This window comes from Lemur catta, chromosome 6 (assembly GCF_020740605.2).
Source record: "Lemur catta isolate mLemCat1 chromosome 6, mLemCat1.pri, whole genome shotgun sequence".
In the NCBI taxonomy this organism is placed as follows: domain Eukaryota; kingdom Metazoa; phylum Chordata; class Mammalia; order Primates; family Lemuridae; genus Lemur; species Lemur catta.
This window is the reverse complement of record NC_059133.1, coordinates 9,519,147-9,535,653: the sequence shown is the minus strand read 5'-3', so window position 1 is coordinate 9,535,653 and position 16,507 is coordinate 9,519,147. Positions and strand designations below refer to the sequence as shown.

Here is a 16,507-nt window from a genome sequence, read left to right as displayed (position 1 = left end):
CCCCTGTTCTTGCAGGCACTAGTGCTGGTCTTAGTAGTCTTTGCCAGGGACTCAGGAGACGGGGTCCTGGGGAGGGAGGGCAGGGATCTTCAACTTGAAAGCCTGGGCTTGAGCCCCACCCTTCCAGTGATTTCCCTGCTCGGATGCCTCCAGGGGCAGTGAGCTAACGCTCTGCCTCCACCTGGCAGCCCTGGCTCCAGGAACAAGTGCTTGCTGCCTCAGTTTCCTCCTCAGCAGCACACGGACGCCCTCCCCCATCCCTCCGAGGCTGACTCCGGGAGGAGGTCACCTCTGCCCGGCTCCTAGCTGCCCCCACACCGCTGCTGCCCCTGCCGCCTCTCTTGACCAATCCTCCTCTCTTTGCCTCTTGCAGAGACTTCGATTCACTTTCCAAGGACAATGTTTTCGAGAATAACCGTCTGGTGAGTCCACAGACAGGTGGAAGCTCAAGAGGCTGTGTGTGTGAGAGTGTGTTTGCGAGTGTGAGTGTAAGTGTGGGAGAATGTATGAGAGTGTATGAGTGTGAGAGCAAGTGCAAGAGTGTGTGAGAACGAGTGTGTGTGTGAGAGCGTAGGTGACTGTGAGAATGTGTGTGTGTATGTGTGTGACTATACATGTGTGAGCATGTGTGTATGTGACCATGTGTACGTGTGTGAGAGTGAGTCTTTGCCAGGCAGGGCAGGGGCTTGCGGGCTGGCTGCCCTTGCACGTGGGCCGCAGGCCCCAGAGAAGGCCCGGCTGCTGCTCTCCCCACGCCCGCTTCCCAGCGGCCCCTGTGCCTGGACCCTGAGGCCCCACCTTCTCCAGGCCATCGTGTGGGGCTGGGGTGGGACTAGAGCTGAGGGGGCCGCAGTCACCCCATCGCCCCAGGGGAGGGGGCCTAGGCTGAGGGTGCCCCTCACGCCTCCTCCTCCTCCTCGGCCTCTTTTTCCTGCCGCGGCTGCTCCTGCCCCACCCCAGGCCTTTGAAGTGGCCGAGAAGGAGCTGGGGATCCCTGCTCTCTTGGACCCCAGTGACATGGTCTCCATGAGCGTCCCCGACTGCCTCAGCATCATGACCTACGTGTCCCAGTATTACAACCACTTCGCTAGTCCTGGCCAAGGTGAGAGGGGACCCAGCCATTCAGGGAGGCCTGCCCGGGAGTGACCCTGGGGATATTTGTTACTCGTTTTCTGAGCTGTCTGCAGGCAGCTGGGGAGGCAGCCCATCATTCATTCACTCATTCAAATATTTCCTGAGCAAAATAGCGCTGTGCTAGTCCCTGGGGGCACAGATGTGACCGTGATCGCTGCTCATAGGCCTGTGGGGGAGACAGACAACAAACACAACCAAGAAATGAACACGATACTGTCAGAGGAGACAGACAGGCTGAGTCCACACGTGGTGTGTGAGTTCATCTCTCCAGCACCCCTTCCCTTCCTGTTTGCAGACGCTTCCCGGGGATTTTCCTCCAGCAGGGAAGTGGCCCTGTCCTGTGGGGCTGTTGTGCAGTGTCTTCCACAGAAGTGACCTTTAAGGCCTGAGAATGGAGAGGCTGGGAACTGGGAACTGGGGTCAGGGGGCTCCCCCTCTGCTCTGTGTCGGGTCACGGGGCATCCCCATGCAGGAGCCTCTCCTGAGGGCAGTGGGGCCACCCTTTTGACCAGGCCCAGAGAGGGGAAGCAAGGAGCTCGAGATCACACAGCAGAAAAACTGAGTGGCTAGGATGAGAATCCTGGTGTCCTGAATCCTACACTGGGTCACTGCTGTCCATAGGTCCTGAGTGGACCCCGTTTCAGTCCCACTCCTGCCTCTACTCTCTCTCCAGACACTCCCAGCCCATTTCTTCTTTTTATTTATGTATTTATGTATTTATTTATTTATTTATTTATTTTTGAGATAGAGTCTCTCTCTGTTGCCCGGGCTAGAGTGCCGTGGCATCATCATAGCTCACAGCAACCTCAAACTCCTGGGCTCCAGTGATCCTCCCGCCTCAGCCTCCCTAGTAGCTGGGACTACAGGCGTGTGCCACCATACCTCGCTGATTTTTTCTATTTTTAGTAGAGACAGGTTCTTGCTCTTGCTCAGGCTGGTCTTGATCTCCTGAACTCAAGTGATCCTCCCTCCTCAGCCTCCCAGAGTGTTAGGATTACAGGCGTGAGCCACCGCGCCTGGCCCAGCTCATTTCTTTTAAAAAAAGTATTTTATGAAGTTGGGTTTCTTTTTTTACTAAAAGTAAAACATGTTTACTATAGAAATTTAGAACATAGCAAAAGCATAAAAATTAAAATAATCTGTTATTCCTCTTCCCCCTGATATGACACTAGGGATTAATACTATCATTGAAGAGATAACATTATGTGTATTTTAATAGAAATCAAAATGGAAGTATTTTTAGACCCTGGAGTGTTTGGTGAAAACCAGTCTAGGGTGGGAGTTAAGAGCATGGACTTAAATTTTTTGCTCTGCCATTGACTCTCTGGGTGTCCATGGGCCAGTTACTTAATCTCTCTGCCTCAGTTTCCCTTTTGTGGTGGGGAAAAGATCAGTGCCCCATCTCCCAGGGTTAATGTGAGGAGTAAACAAGGAAATGTGTGAGACCATGTCTGGCCTGCATTTAGGATTCAGCCTTAGTGTCCACGTTACATCTTACTCTGTGGACAAGAGTTCAGTGCTTACTCAGGATCCCAATTCAGCTTTAGCTCCCAGAGGCTTCCCTGTGGCCAAACTTAACTCTCTCTACTAAGCTCTTCTCTGGGACCTGCAGGGTGGGTGGGTGGGGTGGCTGTTGGTGCTGCCTGGCACCTGGTGTGCCCAGCCCCCATGCTGTGCTTGGGTGGGAGCACCTCCCCTTGCTTCGGGGATTCTCGTTGATCAAGGTACACTTTGTGCTTTTCGTACAGCTTGGCCTCTAAATGCACACCATGTTTATCCCATCTGCTGCTCAAGCAAAGGAAACAGCAATGTGTTCCCACTTTGGTGGCAAATCTGGCTGTTGGGCCGCCCCAGCTGGTCCCATACTGTACTTTCTGGGAGAGTGGAGGCGTTTCAGGGTGATTGAGACCAGGCTTGACTTTTACTGGACTGGGTGACTTTGGAGCCTGCGCCAGCTCCATGCTGAGTGTTCAATTTGTGCCATGCTCAGTGGGTTCCAGTGACCCTGGGCGCATCAGACTGACCCCTGCCCTGGAGGAGTAGAAGCCTGGTCGGGGAGCCAGGGTACCAGTGAAGGAAGCACACAAGGGGCACCTGCCCACAGGTGGTGGGGACTGGTGCGTCAGGGTGAAGTCCAGCTGCTCAGCGTGGCCTCTAAGGGCCTCTCCTCACTTCCCTGGGGCCACCCCCTGCACTGACCGTAGTGTTGTTGAATTTCTTGTCTTCTTTAAATTCATCTTATCCTTTCACTGCTAAGCCTTTCTCGTTGCTGATCTTCCTGCCCCATACACTTATTCTGTGCCACCACTGCCTACCGCCTGGCAGATTCTTTCCTGCGCATCTTCTAATCTCCACATTCTGCCTCCTGCAAGCAGCCTGCCTTGATATTCCAGGTGCCCTCGTGGCCCCTGCCTCATGGTGAACATAATCAGAATGTCTTGATTACCCATCCCTTTCCTCCCCTTCCGACCATCTTGGTCTAGTTGACAGCTCTGTAGCCCCAGCACCTGGCACTCATTCACTTAACAAGCATTTATTGAGTCCCTGCTGTGTGCCAGGCACTGTGCTAGCTGCTGGGGAAACAGCTGAGCGTGAGAAAGACTCACAGAACTTGCATTCTAATGGATAGGGGAGGAAGAGAGAACAAGTCAATAAGTGATACAATTTCAGAAGAGTCCAGTGATGGAAACAAAATAAGGTAATGGGATAAAAAGCAATGGGGGGGAAGGAGTAGCTACTTTAGATGGGTAATCCGGGAGGGCTTCTCTGAGGAGGTGACATGTGAGCTGAGCCTTAGGAGGCAGATGAGGAGGAGCTATGAAGATGCGGGAGGAATGTTCTAGGCTAGGGAGCAGCAGGAGGTCTGTGCTGCTGGGGAGTCATGGGGGAGGAGGAGATGAGGACAGAGGGGGATGGTGGGGAGTGGAAGAACACTCAGGCACTTGGTTAGGCTGCTGGGCTTCTAAAATTTTGATCATGACTCACAGTAAGAAATAAATTTCCCATCAAATCCAAGTTCATGCACACATGGGTAACTGAAACAAATTTCAGGAAATGATTCTTCCCTTTAAAACATGTGATGCATGCAGATTTATTTATTTATTTATTTATTTATTTATTTATTTATTTATTTATTTAGAGACAGGATCTTGCTCTGTTACCCAGGCTGGAGTGTAGAGGCATCATTACAGCTCACTGCAACCTCATACTCCTGAGCTCAAGCTATCCTCCTGCCTCAGCCTCCCTGGTAGCTGGGACTACAGGTGCACACCACCATGCCCAGCCAATTTTTAAAAAAATATTTTGTAGAGACAGGGTCTTACTGTGTTGCCCAGGCTGGTCTTGAACTCCTGGCCTTCTGCCAAGAGTGATCCTCTTGCTTTGGCCTCCCAAAGTGCTAAGATTATAGATGTGAGCCACTGCACCTGGCTTCTATTGTATTCATCTCTTAAATGTGCTGGTTGCTATCCACTAAATTGGTTTCAGGATCCATTAATGGACTGTGACCTGAAGTTTGGTCAATGCTGTTTTAGATCACAGTAAGGAAATTGAATTTTATTTTTAAAATCTTTGAACAGTAAAATTGACTTTTTTGGGGATGTAGAGTTATCTGACTTTTTTGGGTTTTATATTGATCACTGGGTATGGAGTAGGTGCTCAGTAAATATTTGCCAAAGTAGTAATGGAGGAGCTGACTCTTAGAGGAGCCCAGGGTGGGTGGATTTCTGCTGGTGAGGGGAGTGCAGGCGGGGTTCTGGCCACACCTGCCCACTTGGGGAGAGGACTCCAGGGAGCCAGCCCACTTTCCTGAGCCTTCAGGCCAGCAGCATGCGGTTTCTTTCTTTTCCTGTCCTCCAACCCCCTTACCCTGGTGGGAGGGAAGCTGCCGGTCCTGCCACATGTGGGGTGCTTTGTTAGTTCTGTGACTGTCCTATTGCACGATTGTTGAGATTGGCCCTGCACAGTGGGAATCACTGTCCCCATTTTATGGAGCCTCAGAGGTTAAGTGGCTTGCCCTCAGCACGTAGTTTGAAGGTGAAGTTGTCCTCTGGCCCGTCTGAAGCGGGAGTCTACTTTGGTCCCACTGCGTTAGGTGGCCTGCCCAAAGGTGATGGTTGCAGGGCTCCAATCTTCAGCCACGTTGGGGTCTCCTGGGACTCCAGGATCTCCACCTGCCACAGGGCCCCTTTCCTGTCTCTTGGCAGCCGGTGTCTCACCACCCAGAAAGGACCTGGCACCCTGCTCCCTGCCATCTGTAGCGCCCACTCCAGCAGAGCCAGGAGACGGTGCTCAGGTAGGCAGATGCTTGGGGTGGTGGAGGGTGTGAGTTGGGGGGATAACTGTCATTTCAGTGACTGTCACATGAGGAAGTTAGTCCTGCTAGTGTTCGCAGGGCATTCTTTGTCCCTGCCCACGAGCTTTGGGAGCAGCATCTCCCTGGCCTGGGCAGGGGCACGCATCAGGAGGCCAGTCTTATTCTATGCGCAGGAGCCCCACTCCTTTATCCAGGGCTCTGGGTAGGGTCAGGAGAGGCCAGGGCTGGCGAGGGGAGAGAGGGTGGGCCACAGCGCTGACTCTGCCACCGTGGACTGTCAGGAGTTACACACAAAGTAAAGCAAATGTTCCCCTTGATTCCTGTTGAGACAGAGCTTTAAACTGCCCAGCATGATTTTGTTTAATTCTCTCAACAACCTGGGGAGGTCAGTATTGTGGGTCCTGATATGCAGAAGAGGAAACCGAGGCTCAGTGAGGTTTAGTCATTTATCCAGGGCCACTCAGTGAGGAAGTGGGGGCCACACTGCCTGTCACCTGTTCCAAGGGCTTAGAGGAAGTGACACTAGCCCTTCACATCTGGACAGCACTTGACAATGTGCAAAGGGCTTTTCACATCTGCTTCCATCTGCTCCTTGCTGGAGGGGCTCCAGAGAGGCAGGCCAGGGTGGGGGCCTGGGGAGGCAGGGCGGGACTGAGACCAGGAGGGGCTCTCCGGTTCCATTTTGCAGGTGGGAACCCAAGGCCCAGAGACTCCAGCAGCTTGCTCAAGGTCACAGTGCTTGGAAGTAGAGAAACTGGCATTTAGATCTGTTGTGGCTCTAGGAGAGAGGACAGAGAAGGCAGATGGGGTGGGCCTGACGGGACAGTAACCCATCAGGGAGGCCCACCCAAAGGGAGGAGGAGGGGGCAAGAGTAGCCCAGGAGAAGGGACTGGGTTGGGGGGGAACCTTCAGAAACTGGAAGTCAGGATTTTCGTGTTTCCATGCTGGTTCAGTGACCTTGAGCAAGGCTTTTCCCCCTTTCTGGGCTTTGGTTTCCTCATCTGGGAGGTGATGATAGTCTCCTGTCCTCTGTCCCTGCCTGGGGCTCTGATAAGGTACATTGCTGCCGTGAAGCTCTATGCACACTTGAGGGATGTGGCCATTACAGGGCGGGAGAGGGGAGTGTTCTTGAACGAGGGGGGGGGGGCTGGTGACCGTGTCCCCGCCCCCAACCTGCCCATCCCTTTCCCTGCAGGGCGAGCAGCTCTTGGGCAGCCTGTCGGAGCAGGGCACCCACCAGACCCCCAGCAGCACGTGCGCGGCCTGCCGGCAGCATGTGCACCTGGTGCAGCGGTACCTGGTTGAGGGCAGGCTGTACCACCGGCACTGCTTCCGGTGAGTGGCTGAGTAGGTGGGGGTGCAGAGGGGTTCGGCCCATCACCCCCAATACAAGGGAGGGAGCTACCTTGGATTTGGCACCCACGGTGTGCCAGGCGCCCTGCCAGGTTCTTTGTGCCAGAACATCTTGCTTGTCCCCATTTTACTGCTGAGCAAACTAAGGTTTAGTGAGAGGAAGAGACCTGCTCCGTCTCACAGTTGAGACAGAATTGTGTGACTAACACAGGGTTAGAGCTCAGAGGTTCTGTTTCCAGCACATGAGCTCTTCGAGGATAACCATGGGATGATGATTAAGGAGCAGGAGCCATGCGTAATTCGAAAGCCATTGAAAAAACAAAACAATTTTTTTTTTTTAGCTTTTAAAATTTTTTTAGAGACAAGAGTTTCACTATGTTGCCCAGGCCAGACTTGAACTCCTGGGCTCAAGTGATCCTTCCACCTCGCCCTCCTGAGTAGCTGGGACTCCAGGCACGTGCCACCACGCTCTGTTTGAATTTTAAAAAAATTACAGTAACAACTTGCTTTAAGTGTGTGGCTCCCAGGGGAAGCCAGGTTTTAAGAAAGTGGTATAAAAGGCCCAGAAAATACCAAAACTTAGAGAGTTTATGAAAATATTTTATGTTACGAAAAAGGAACCCTGCTTCCTGTTCACCAGGTCTAAAAAAAAAGAAACCAGCAAAACTTTGACCAATCAAGGAAAGCCAACGACCGAGTCGCACTGTGTATTTGCTCTGGTGTGTCTGTGGGGAGGGGGTGGCTGCTGGAACTGGAACCCCAGGACCCTCATGGCAGAATCGAGGTGTCATGGGGAAAAAATCTTGAAGAGGAGAAACAGGTTACACTGATATAGTCACGTCTGGTCACCAGGACAGTGTTCTAGAAACTTTATGCAGTGGCTCCCAGTAAAAAATGCGTTTGACACTGTGACAAGATAGACTTACTTGAAATGAAACGTGTGTAAATAGATGCACAACTGGAATAAGTTTCACCAAACAATATTTGTCTTTACTAGTATGATACACTCTGATATATTTTATTCTATTTCATTAAAAAAAACCCAAAAAACCTGGTTGGTTGAAAACCACTAATTTGATTTCCTGAGCCGCTAACGGTGTCAGCTGCCCACTGATGGTACCTATTGGGGGGAACCTTTGCTTCTTCCTCTTGCAGCATAAACTGAAGGCGTGTTTCATAATTTCTGTTGCTGACTTCATGTGATTTTCTTGTTCCACTGTGTTTCTGACAGTTGCCATTTTCTTCATCCTCTGGCAAGTCCAGGGTATTGAGCCAGGATCCGGGGTGGCAGTTGGGAGGAGGGGAGGGAGAGAACAGCCTTGGCGGCTGGTGGAGGGGTAGTCAGTGTCGGGGCGGGGCTGCCTGGCTAAGTCCACATTTGTCCTATCCCCTCGCAGGTGTCGGCAGTGCTCCAGCACCCTCGTTCCTGGGGCTTACAGGAGTGGGCCTGAGGAGGGCACCTTTGTGTGTGCAGAACACTGTGCCAGGCTGGGCCCAGGGGCGCGGTTGGGAGCCAGACCAGCGCCCCCACAACAGCCAAAGCAGCAGCACCGGCAGCAACTTGCAGAAGAAACCAAGGACGTCCTGGGAGGCAGCCCCAGCCCCAGTGTGGCTGCAGGGGCAGAGGCAGATGGACCCAAAGCCAGCCCCAAGGCCCGGCCCCAGATCCCCACCAAGCCCCGGGTTCCTGGAAAGCCCCCGGAGCTGGCCAGCCCCCCGGCCAGCCGCCCCACACCTGCCCCCAGGAAAGCCTCCGAGAGCACAGCCCCGACGCCCCCCACGCCGCGCCCCCGCTCCAGTCTACAGCAGGAGAACTCGGTGGAGCAGCCGGCAGGCAGCAGCCTAGTGAACGGTGAGCCGGGGCCCGCGGGGGGCCGGGTGCTGGGTGAGCGTGTCTGTGCTTCTGGAGTGTTCGAGGGCTGCTCTCCTCCTCTGTGCACCGTGACGTGCACTGGTGCAGCGCAAACAAAGCAGACGCGGGTCCTGCCTCTGAGCTGCCCGGCCTGGGTGTGCTTTTGTGTGTGTCTTGCGGGCTTTGGTTCAGGGTGTGTAGTGAGTGTACATCCGCGTGTGCCTGTGTGTCCCCAGAGTCTCTGGGACTCTGTGCACGTGGGTGACCTTCCTGTGCGTCCTGGCACATCTGCAGGCACTCTCCAGGTGACCTTCACGCCCAGCCTGCATGCCTGGCAGGGGAGGCCTTAGGCGCTGGGGGAGCGCAGAGGGGTCAGGTGGGCCCCGGAGCTAGTCTGAGCTGCAGTGGAGACCCCTGGCCCACTCTGTGCGACCATTCTCTCCCCAACCCCTCATCGCAGGACGTTCCCAAATGACCTCCCCGGATTTCCATGCGCTCATGGAAACAAGGCTCCTTGTAGCCTGAGGTGTGCTGGGCAGCACTTATCATCCTCTTAGGGAGGGCAGCGGAGGCCTGGGCATTGGAGAGAGACTCCCAGGTCGCCCTGGGACTTGCACCAGAACATTCTGTTTGTTCGGTTCTGTTCAGCACTTCTGGAGGCTGGCTGTGAGCCCAGTCCTGAGCTGGCCATGGGGACACAGATACTGTTCAGACCTATTTGTGACTTCAAGGTGCCTCAGTGTGGAGAGAGAGACGGCACAGACACAGGTTTCACTGGTGTAGATGTCCTGTCAAGATGGGGAGGAAGCGGGGCCTGTTGTGGGATTCATGGAGGACACTAGAGAATCAGGGGGCGCTTCCAGGAGGAGGTGACACCTGGGCTGAGATGAGACAATGTTTCCTGTCCACACTGGGGAGGTGTCTGAGGGGACCTGGGTTCCCTCTTCTCAGCTGAAACGGCGGTGGCGTCTCCTGTGTCCTGCCCTTGACCCCTGACTGTTCTCAGTCCCCTTTGGTGCTTATCTAATCTCCCTGAGGGCGGGCTGGGGAGGCACCAGCGTGCAGGTGGGGTTGCCGTGGCCTGCCAGCGGGAAGGAAGGGCAGTCCTTGGCGAGGCAGGCACTGTGGCTGGCTGCCCAGCTGCCCCTCTCTGCTGCCCGTGAAGGCCTGGCTCACTCTCCGTTCCCATCTAGGAAGACTGCACGAACCACCTGTCCCCAAGCCGAGAGGGACACCCAAGCTGTCTGAGGGGTACGTCGGTCCCTGAGAGGCTTTCCAGCTTTGGGGGTTCTGGTGGTGGAAATGGGGGTGCTCTGAGGCTGGGCGGGGAGCGAGGCTTCCTGTGCGTGGGCAGGGCCGGGCTCAGGAGGGTGGCTTGTGTCTGGGTGGGGAAGGAGAACTGCCCACGTCCTCTTCCCCCGTGGCTTCCCCGAGGACTCCTGCTCCCACCACCTGATCTGCTCCCCAGGTGTCCGCTCCTGTGGGCAGCAGTGCCTGGTGGCGACAGCCAGCTCTGGAGTCCCTTCCCCTGTCGGGGCTCCGTTTCCTCTGTAACATGGAAGAGCTGGGCCTCGCTCAGGGCCTCGCTCTTAGAGCTGCTGTGAGGCTTAGCAGCAGAGCATAGAGAGGCCTGGAAGAGCTCAGCTGTAGTTCTGGCTCTCAGGTCCTCTGCCCCATGACCCTGCTGCACAGGGGAGGACATCTGTCCCCAGCTATTCCTTGGGAGCTGTGCTTCCCCGTGTGGTTGGTCTGCGAGGAGCAGGCGGGCGAGGCTGTGCTAGTCGCCAGCGTTTATGGAGTCCCTGGTGCTTGGCAAGCGCCCAGGTGCCCCGTCCAGTGCTGGCCCCGGTACCTCACGGGATCTTTACGCCAACCCTGTAAGGCAGGGGTGGTTCTTGTCCCCATTTAGTGGCTAGGAAGACTGACACATGGGGAGGTCAGGTGACTTTCTCAGGTCACGCAGGTAGTAAACGGCAGAGCCTCTTTTTGGTCCTTTCCCGGGTGGGGTTAGCAGCGCTGTGTGACCCGAAGGCCCACCCTCTCTGGTCCTCACGTAGCCCAGGTGGGATGTGACTGTAACAGTCCGCTTCACACGAGCCCCCTGGGGCTGGGGGTGGGAGAAAGGAAGGGGCCGTTTCTCATCCATCCCCTTTGAAACGGACTCAAAACTGCCCAGAGAGGGAAGGGAGGTGGCCTGTGGCCTCTGCTAATGTTTGCTGCTGCTTCCTGCCTCTGTCCAGGACGCCAGCTCCCAGGAAGGACCCCCCGTGGATCACGCTGGTGCAGGCAGAGCCAAAGAAGAAGCCAGCCCCTCTCCCCCCCAGCAGCAGCCCTGCACTGCCAAGCGGGGACAGCAGGCAGGTGGAGAATGGTGGCGTGGCGGAGGTGGCCCAGCTGAGCCCAGCGGCCAGCCTGGAGCCCAAGCCCTATAACCCCTTTGAGGAGGAGGAGGAAGAAGAGTCCCAGGCTGCACCCAGCCTAGCCACCAGCCCTGCCCCGGCCCACCTGGAGTCCACACCCAAGTCCCTGCACCCCTGGTACGGCATCACCCCCACCAGCAGCCCCAAGACAAAGAAGCGCCCTGCCCCCCGCGCACCCAGTGCCTCTCCGCTCGGTGAGTGTCTGTCCTCGAGCCCTGTGACAGGTGGAACTTTGGGGGTGCCTCGGTCAGCCCAGGACTAGGGTGGGGTGTGGTGCGGCCGGTCTCTCCAGGCCAGGCCTGGGTGTCCTCTCATTTAATCCTAGAGCTAACCTGTGAGTGTCATCACTTTGCAGGTGAGGAGACTGAGGCACAGAGAGGCTAAGGCATTTGCCTGAGGCCTCACAGTGCCTAAGCAGTGGAGGCAGGATTCGAACCCGCACAGCCTGGCTGGACTCTGTCCTTTTCACTGTCCCGTTGTGCTAATTAGATGTGTTATCCAGTGAAGTGCTTAGCACAGTGCAGCTCGGGGCTCACGGGAAGCACGCGCTAGAGGCCAGCTCTGATCCTGGCCGACCCAGTCACTGTCCCTGCAGTTGCTGAGTGACGTGGGCTCTCACCTGGCTGTGTGTGACTTGGGTACAGTGACTTTGGGCTGTTCCCTCCCTGAGCTTCTTCAGTCTGTGCATCTGTGAAGTGGTGGTGGGCCAGCTCTGGCGCTGTGCCCTTGTGCTCAGGACTTCCTCGCCCAGCCTCGCCGTGGTGCTTGGCCTTCACCTGCTCCCAGTCTTCCTATGCCCTGGGCTTGCTCACCTTCCACCACGGCTGGGGTCTGGCTGCCTCCAGCAGCGTAGTGGGACCCCCTCAGACAGTGGGGCCAGTAGCCTACTGGAGGTGACCAGACGGTTCGAGTGGAACCCTGGGACGCCCTAGCTGAGCTTGGCCTGTTTGAGTGGAGGTGGTGGGCAGTTTTGGGGTACATTCGGGGGTCATGAGCCCTGGAGTCAGACACTGCTGGGTTCAACCCCAGCCCCTGCTGGGGCAAGTGCCTTCTCCTCTCTGAGCCTGTTGCCTCATCTGGAAAATACACATGACCTACTTGGAAGCATCACATCCGTAATCTGCGGGGAGATAAATTGGTGCCCGGCAGTGCCTGGCGCAGAGCCGACTGCTGTGAGGGCTGCCTGCTCCTCCCACCTCTGCCCTGCAGGTCAGAAGCAGAGGAGAGGCCACCTCGCTTCCCTTGGCCTTCCCACGTGCCAGAGTCCCACCATCCCTGCCCTGGTGGCTTTGCGTTGGGGTGTGCTCAGGCATAGGGGTACCATGGGGTATGTGGGGAAGTGGAGGCAGCAGCCCTGCTGGCTGAAGGAGTGAGGACCACAGATGTGCCACCAGGTGTCAGGCAGAACACGAGGAGTGTGGGACAAGCTCGGGTGATTGGCTGCACCTCATGACTTTGGTCCTGCCGTGTGTTTGCCGTTCCCTGGCCTTTGCTCCATCTGGACCTGGAGGGTGTGGGTTTTCAGGGCTACTGTGGCTCTACCGAGAATGGAGCATGTTAGGTGAGGCTGGAAGCCCTGATTGTGCCCCCTTGTGAGGTGCCCACTTGCTCATTTGTACAGCTCTCCACGCCTCCCGCCTCTCACAGTCGGAGCCACCCTCGGCCACGCCGTCGCCAGCCCTAAGCGTGGAGAGCCTGTCATCGGAGAGCTCCAGCCAGACTGCTGGTGGGGAGCTTCTGGAGCCGCCAGCTGTGCCCAAGAGCTCCTCAGAGCCTGCTGTCCATGCCCCTGGCACCCCTGGAAACTCTGCCAGCCTCTCTGCCAACTCCTCCCTGTCCTCCTCTGGGGAGCTGGTGCAGCCCAGTGTGGCCCAGATGCCTGGAGCCAGCCCTGGCCTCGCCCCCAAGACCGGGTGCAGCCCAGCTCCCCCGCCGGCCAAGCCCTGCAGTGGTGCTACCGCAACCCCTCTCTTGTCGGTTGGAGACAAGTGCCCTGTGCCTCCCCCTGGAACCTCGTCCCCACAGCTGCAGCTCAAGGTGAGTGCCCCTCCCACTCTCCCCAAAAGCTGTGTCGTCTCTGGTGGCTGTGCATCTGGTCTCGGGACAGAGGTGTCCGGGGCCTTCCATCTCTGCTGGCCCCTGATTTCTTGAGTGGCCTTGGCTCTGCCCATCTGCCCATTCCCCAGGTTGTTCACTGGGGCACAAATCCACCTGTCCATCCTCTGTATTTCCCCCACCTGCCGGAGCTCCCGCCCGTCTGTCCACCGGCCCATGCACTTGGCCCTCTGTGTCCTTTGCATCCAGGCCTGTTTACCTGCCTGTCCCCTGCACCAGCCACCATTTATCCCACATCCTCTGTCCACCTTCCATTTGCACAGGCTCTGTTGCTGCCAGACCCTGGGCACAGTTGCATTAAGACCCTGTCCTTGCCCTCCAGCAGCTCACAGTCTGCTCAGCGAGACAGGGGTAACAATTGTTCTAGAAGGCGATCTGGGGTAGAGTGCAGAGGGGCGGGGTTGACTCCCTTGTCTAGAGACCTCGGCCTGCCCGTCATAGACTGGGGCAGCCGGCGTTTACTGAGCACCTCCTGTGTGCATGTGTGTGGGCTGCCTGGGCTCCAGAGGCCATGCAGACGTGGTGGCCCCTGTCCTCGAGGTGTTCATGGCCAGGTCAGGGGGAGGTGCTGAAGTGACTGTGCCACTGCGTGCAGAGTTTATAGTGCCCAGGGCTCAGCCCCCAACAGGCCGAAGGGCCCGGGACACACACCTTTACTGGGTGCTTCTGTTGAGTGCCGTGGGTGGGGCGTGTTTGCAGAGGAGACCAGACACAGCCCTGTCCTCAGGCTCCCCTAGCTGGGTCCCCTCCTAGGCCCTTGCTGGTGCTGTCTCTTTGCAGGGGAGAGGTGGGTGTGAGGAGGGTCTGGCTGGGTGCCCGTCCCAGGCAGCTCCTGCTCAGATTCTTTGTGAGCCGTTGGCTCACTTGTTTCTCAGCTCCATGCGCAGAACCTGGGGGTCTCCGGGGGTCAAGACATTCCTTTGGGCACCCAGTGCAAGAGGGGCCTCTCTCGCAGCCACAGCCCTTTGGACAGCCCCACGCTCTGGGGCCGAGTGCCCGAGGCTTGTCCAGCACCAGGTGGAGGGTGGCAGGACAGCTCACGTGGGGTGGCTGTAGTCGTGGCCTGACCACGGCTGGTCCACCGCTTGTGCCTTTCAGACGTCATTTAACCTTCCCTGGCCTGGCCAGCAGCCTCCCGGGTGCTAATGCTGGCTATGCGCCGCCTCTGCTGCGTGACTTTGAGAAGGCCTCAGGCTCCCATTGGTAGTGAAGGCCTGGGCAGCACCAAATTTCCAGACTGTTCTGAGGACCCCCTGAGTTCCTTGGAGGTGGTGGCGGGGTGGGGTGGATCAACCTTGGATTCATGCCCCCACCAGCAGCCCTTTCAGACACTGTCTCCTGTCCTGGGGCCGTGCGAGAGAGGGGTCTGAGGGAGTTCTGTGGCTCAGAAAAGGCTGAAAACCCTTGCGGGGCAGAGAGGCTTTGTGCACTTTGGCTCTGCTGGGGCCCTTGGGTGTGTTTGTGGAGGGAGGGGGCAGAATGCCAAGTGTGCCTCCTTGTGGGGGACCCCCAAGCACCCTCACCCCAGGATTAGGCAGTAGCGGCAGGAGATGGGTCTTAGGTGGCCGCCCTGGCCCGCTGGGCGGTGCTGCCCTGTGGGAACCAACGCCTACCTCCCTGCCACCCCCCGACTCGGGCCACAGCACTGCCCGTGCTGCAGAAATCCCAGAGCAGCTGCTACCTTGAAAGACGCTTGCTGAGCTGGCGCAGCCACCCAGTCGTGGGGAGAAAGCTGCGTTGGCTCTCAGAGCACTGTGGACCTCAGGTGGGGCCTCTGTAAGGGACCCACAATGACGCCTGCTTCTGAGGAGCTGGGGAGAGTGGCTGGGAAGCACTGATGTGGCCCATGTGGTGGGGCCACCCGGCTGTGCTGGACTCAGAGAGGACAGGGGTCTCCCCACAGGGATGGAAGGACGCAGAGTCTGGGCTCTGGGCGCATGGGGGTGGGCTGGGCAGCAGAGGGTGGGGGCCTTCCCAGGCAGGGAGGAGCTACCCTCCTCTTCATCTGCTGGCCAGAGGGGTTCCTGCTTTTGTGCTCCTGGCTGGGTGACCCTGGTGAGCAGCTTCACCTCTCCGAGCCTCACAGTTCCCACTGGGGAGAAGGTGGCTGTGCGGCCTGAACCAGCCACCGTAGCCCTGTCCTTGCCTGAGCCCCATGTTGTGACCACTGCCCCTCGATGCTGGATGGCTGCCCAGGCCTGACACACACAGTCTCACCTTAGCTTGGGCCCTTGGGAAGTGGGTGGCCTTGAGCAAATTACTTCACCTCTCTGAACTTGAGTTGAGTCAGCTGTGAAGTGGGCATTGCAGCGCCCGCTTTGCAGGGCGGCTGTGAGAATTAAACAAGAATGTGTAAAAAGCAGCCCGCACAGCAGCTGACACGTGGGAGGTGTTCTGGAAAGGTTTGTTGAATGACTGAGTGCAGCAGAGACTGGATTCGAGGAGACTCTCTTTTTGCCTGGGGTCCTGGACTGCTGGGGTCTCCACTGCCCCCTTCCCAGACTTATCCTCTGTCCTTATCCTCTGTCTCCCTGCCTTTAGTCTTCCTGCAAGGAGAATCCTTTTAACCGGAAGCCATCACCTGCAGCCTCCCCAACCACAAAGAAGGCCACCAAGGGATCCAAGCCAGTGCGGCCACCTGCCCCAGGACACGGATTTCCTCTCATCAAACGCAAGGTAGCAGCTGGGGGCCCCAGAGACCTGGCTGGTTGGGGCCCAGCGCCCTCCCCGCGGCAGCGGCAGGTTTCCCGTGGGACTCTGGGAGAGGCTGGGTGTCTGGGCAGCTGCCCCCAGATGTTCAGAGGGGGCTCTTGGGTGGCCCAGATGGAAGGTCTGACTTGCAGGCAGGGGGATTTAGAACAGATTAGCCCTTTGCAGCCTAGAGTAGTATGTGGTGCGATTAATCTGATACTAACAATAGTTCAAGTATCAAAGCACTTACAAGATATGCTGCTACTTAAACTGATTAGAGTGTTCTCAAGTTTATCTCTGATAGGGTTACTCTCACTGACATTGTGATATCCTTGCTGGAGTGGCAGAGAAAGGGACGCGTTTCCATGAAGGGTGGGAAGCTGTACCTCCCTCTGCTGTGTCTGTCCATGCTGGGACCAGTGGCATGCTGTGGCTGTCCCCACACTGACGCCTTCCCCACACTGGGACCCTGCCTTCATACCACATTGGCATGGGGGCCAGGGCCGGGGCCAGGGCCCCTGCAGCCTGCAGTGGCCAGTGCTGGCCAGAATAAGGGACAGAGCTCCTGGCAGCCGCCTGAGCCAGAGGGGGACAGGCGAGGGGAGGGGTCAGCTGTCCTTTGGTGA

At 57.1% G+C, this 16,507-nt stretch overlaps 1 protein-coding gene across 1 annotated transcript in view; it reads left to right on the top strand.

The window, feature by feature from the left end:
- Positions 1–16,507, top strand: part of MICALL1 (MICAL like 1) — a 30,547-nt gene that overhangs the window by 4,503 nt on the left and 9,537 nt on the right. The window contains exons 2-10 of the mRNA XM_045552896.1: positions 374–422; positions 961–1,102; positions 5,340–5,428; positions 6,646–6,785; positions 8,201–8,655; positions 9,849–9,906; positions 10,896–11,269; positions 12,697–13,112; positions 15,732–15,866. Of these exons, the coding sequence (XP_045408852.1) occupies positions 374–422; positions 961–1,102; positions 5,340–5,428; positions 6,646–6,785; positions 8,201–8,655; positions 9,849–9,906; positions 10,896–11,269; positions 12,697–13,112; positions 15,732–15,866 (1,858 nt within the window). The remainder of the gene's footprint in view (positions 1–373; positions 423–960; positions 1,103–5,339; positions 5,429–6,645; positions 6,786–8,200; positions 8,656–9,848; positions 9,907–10,895; positions 11,270–12,696; positions 13,113–15,731; positions 15,867–16,507) is intronic.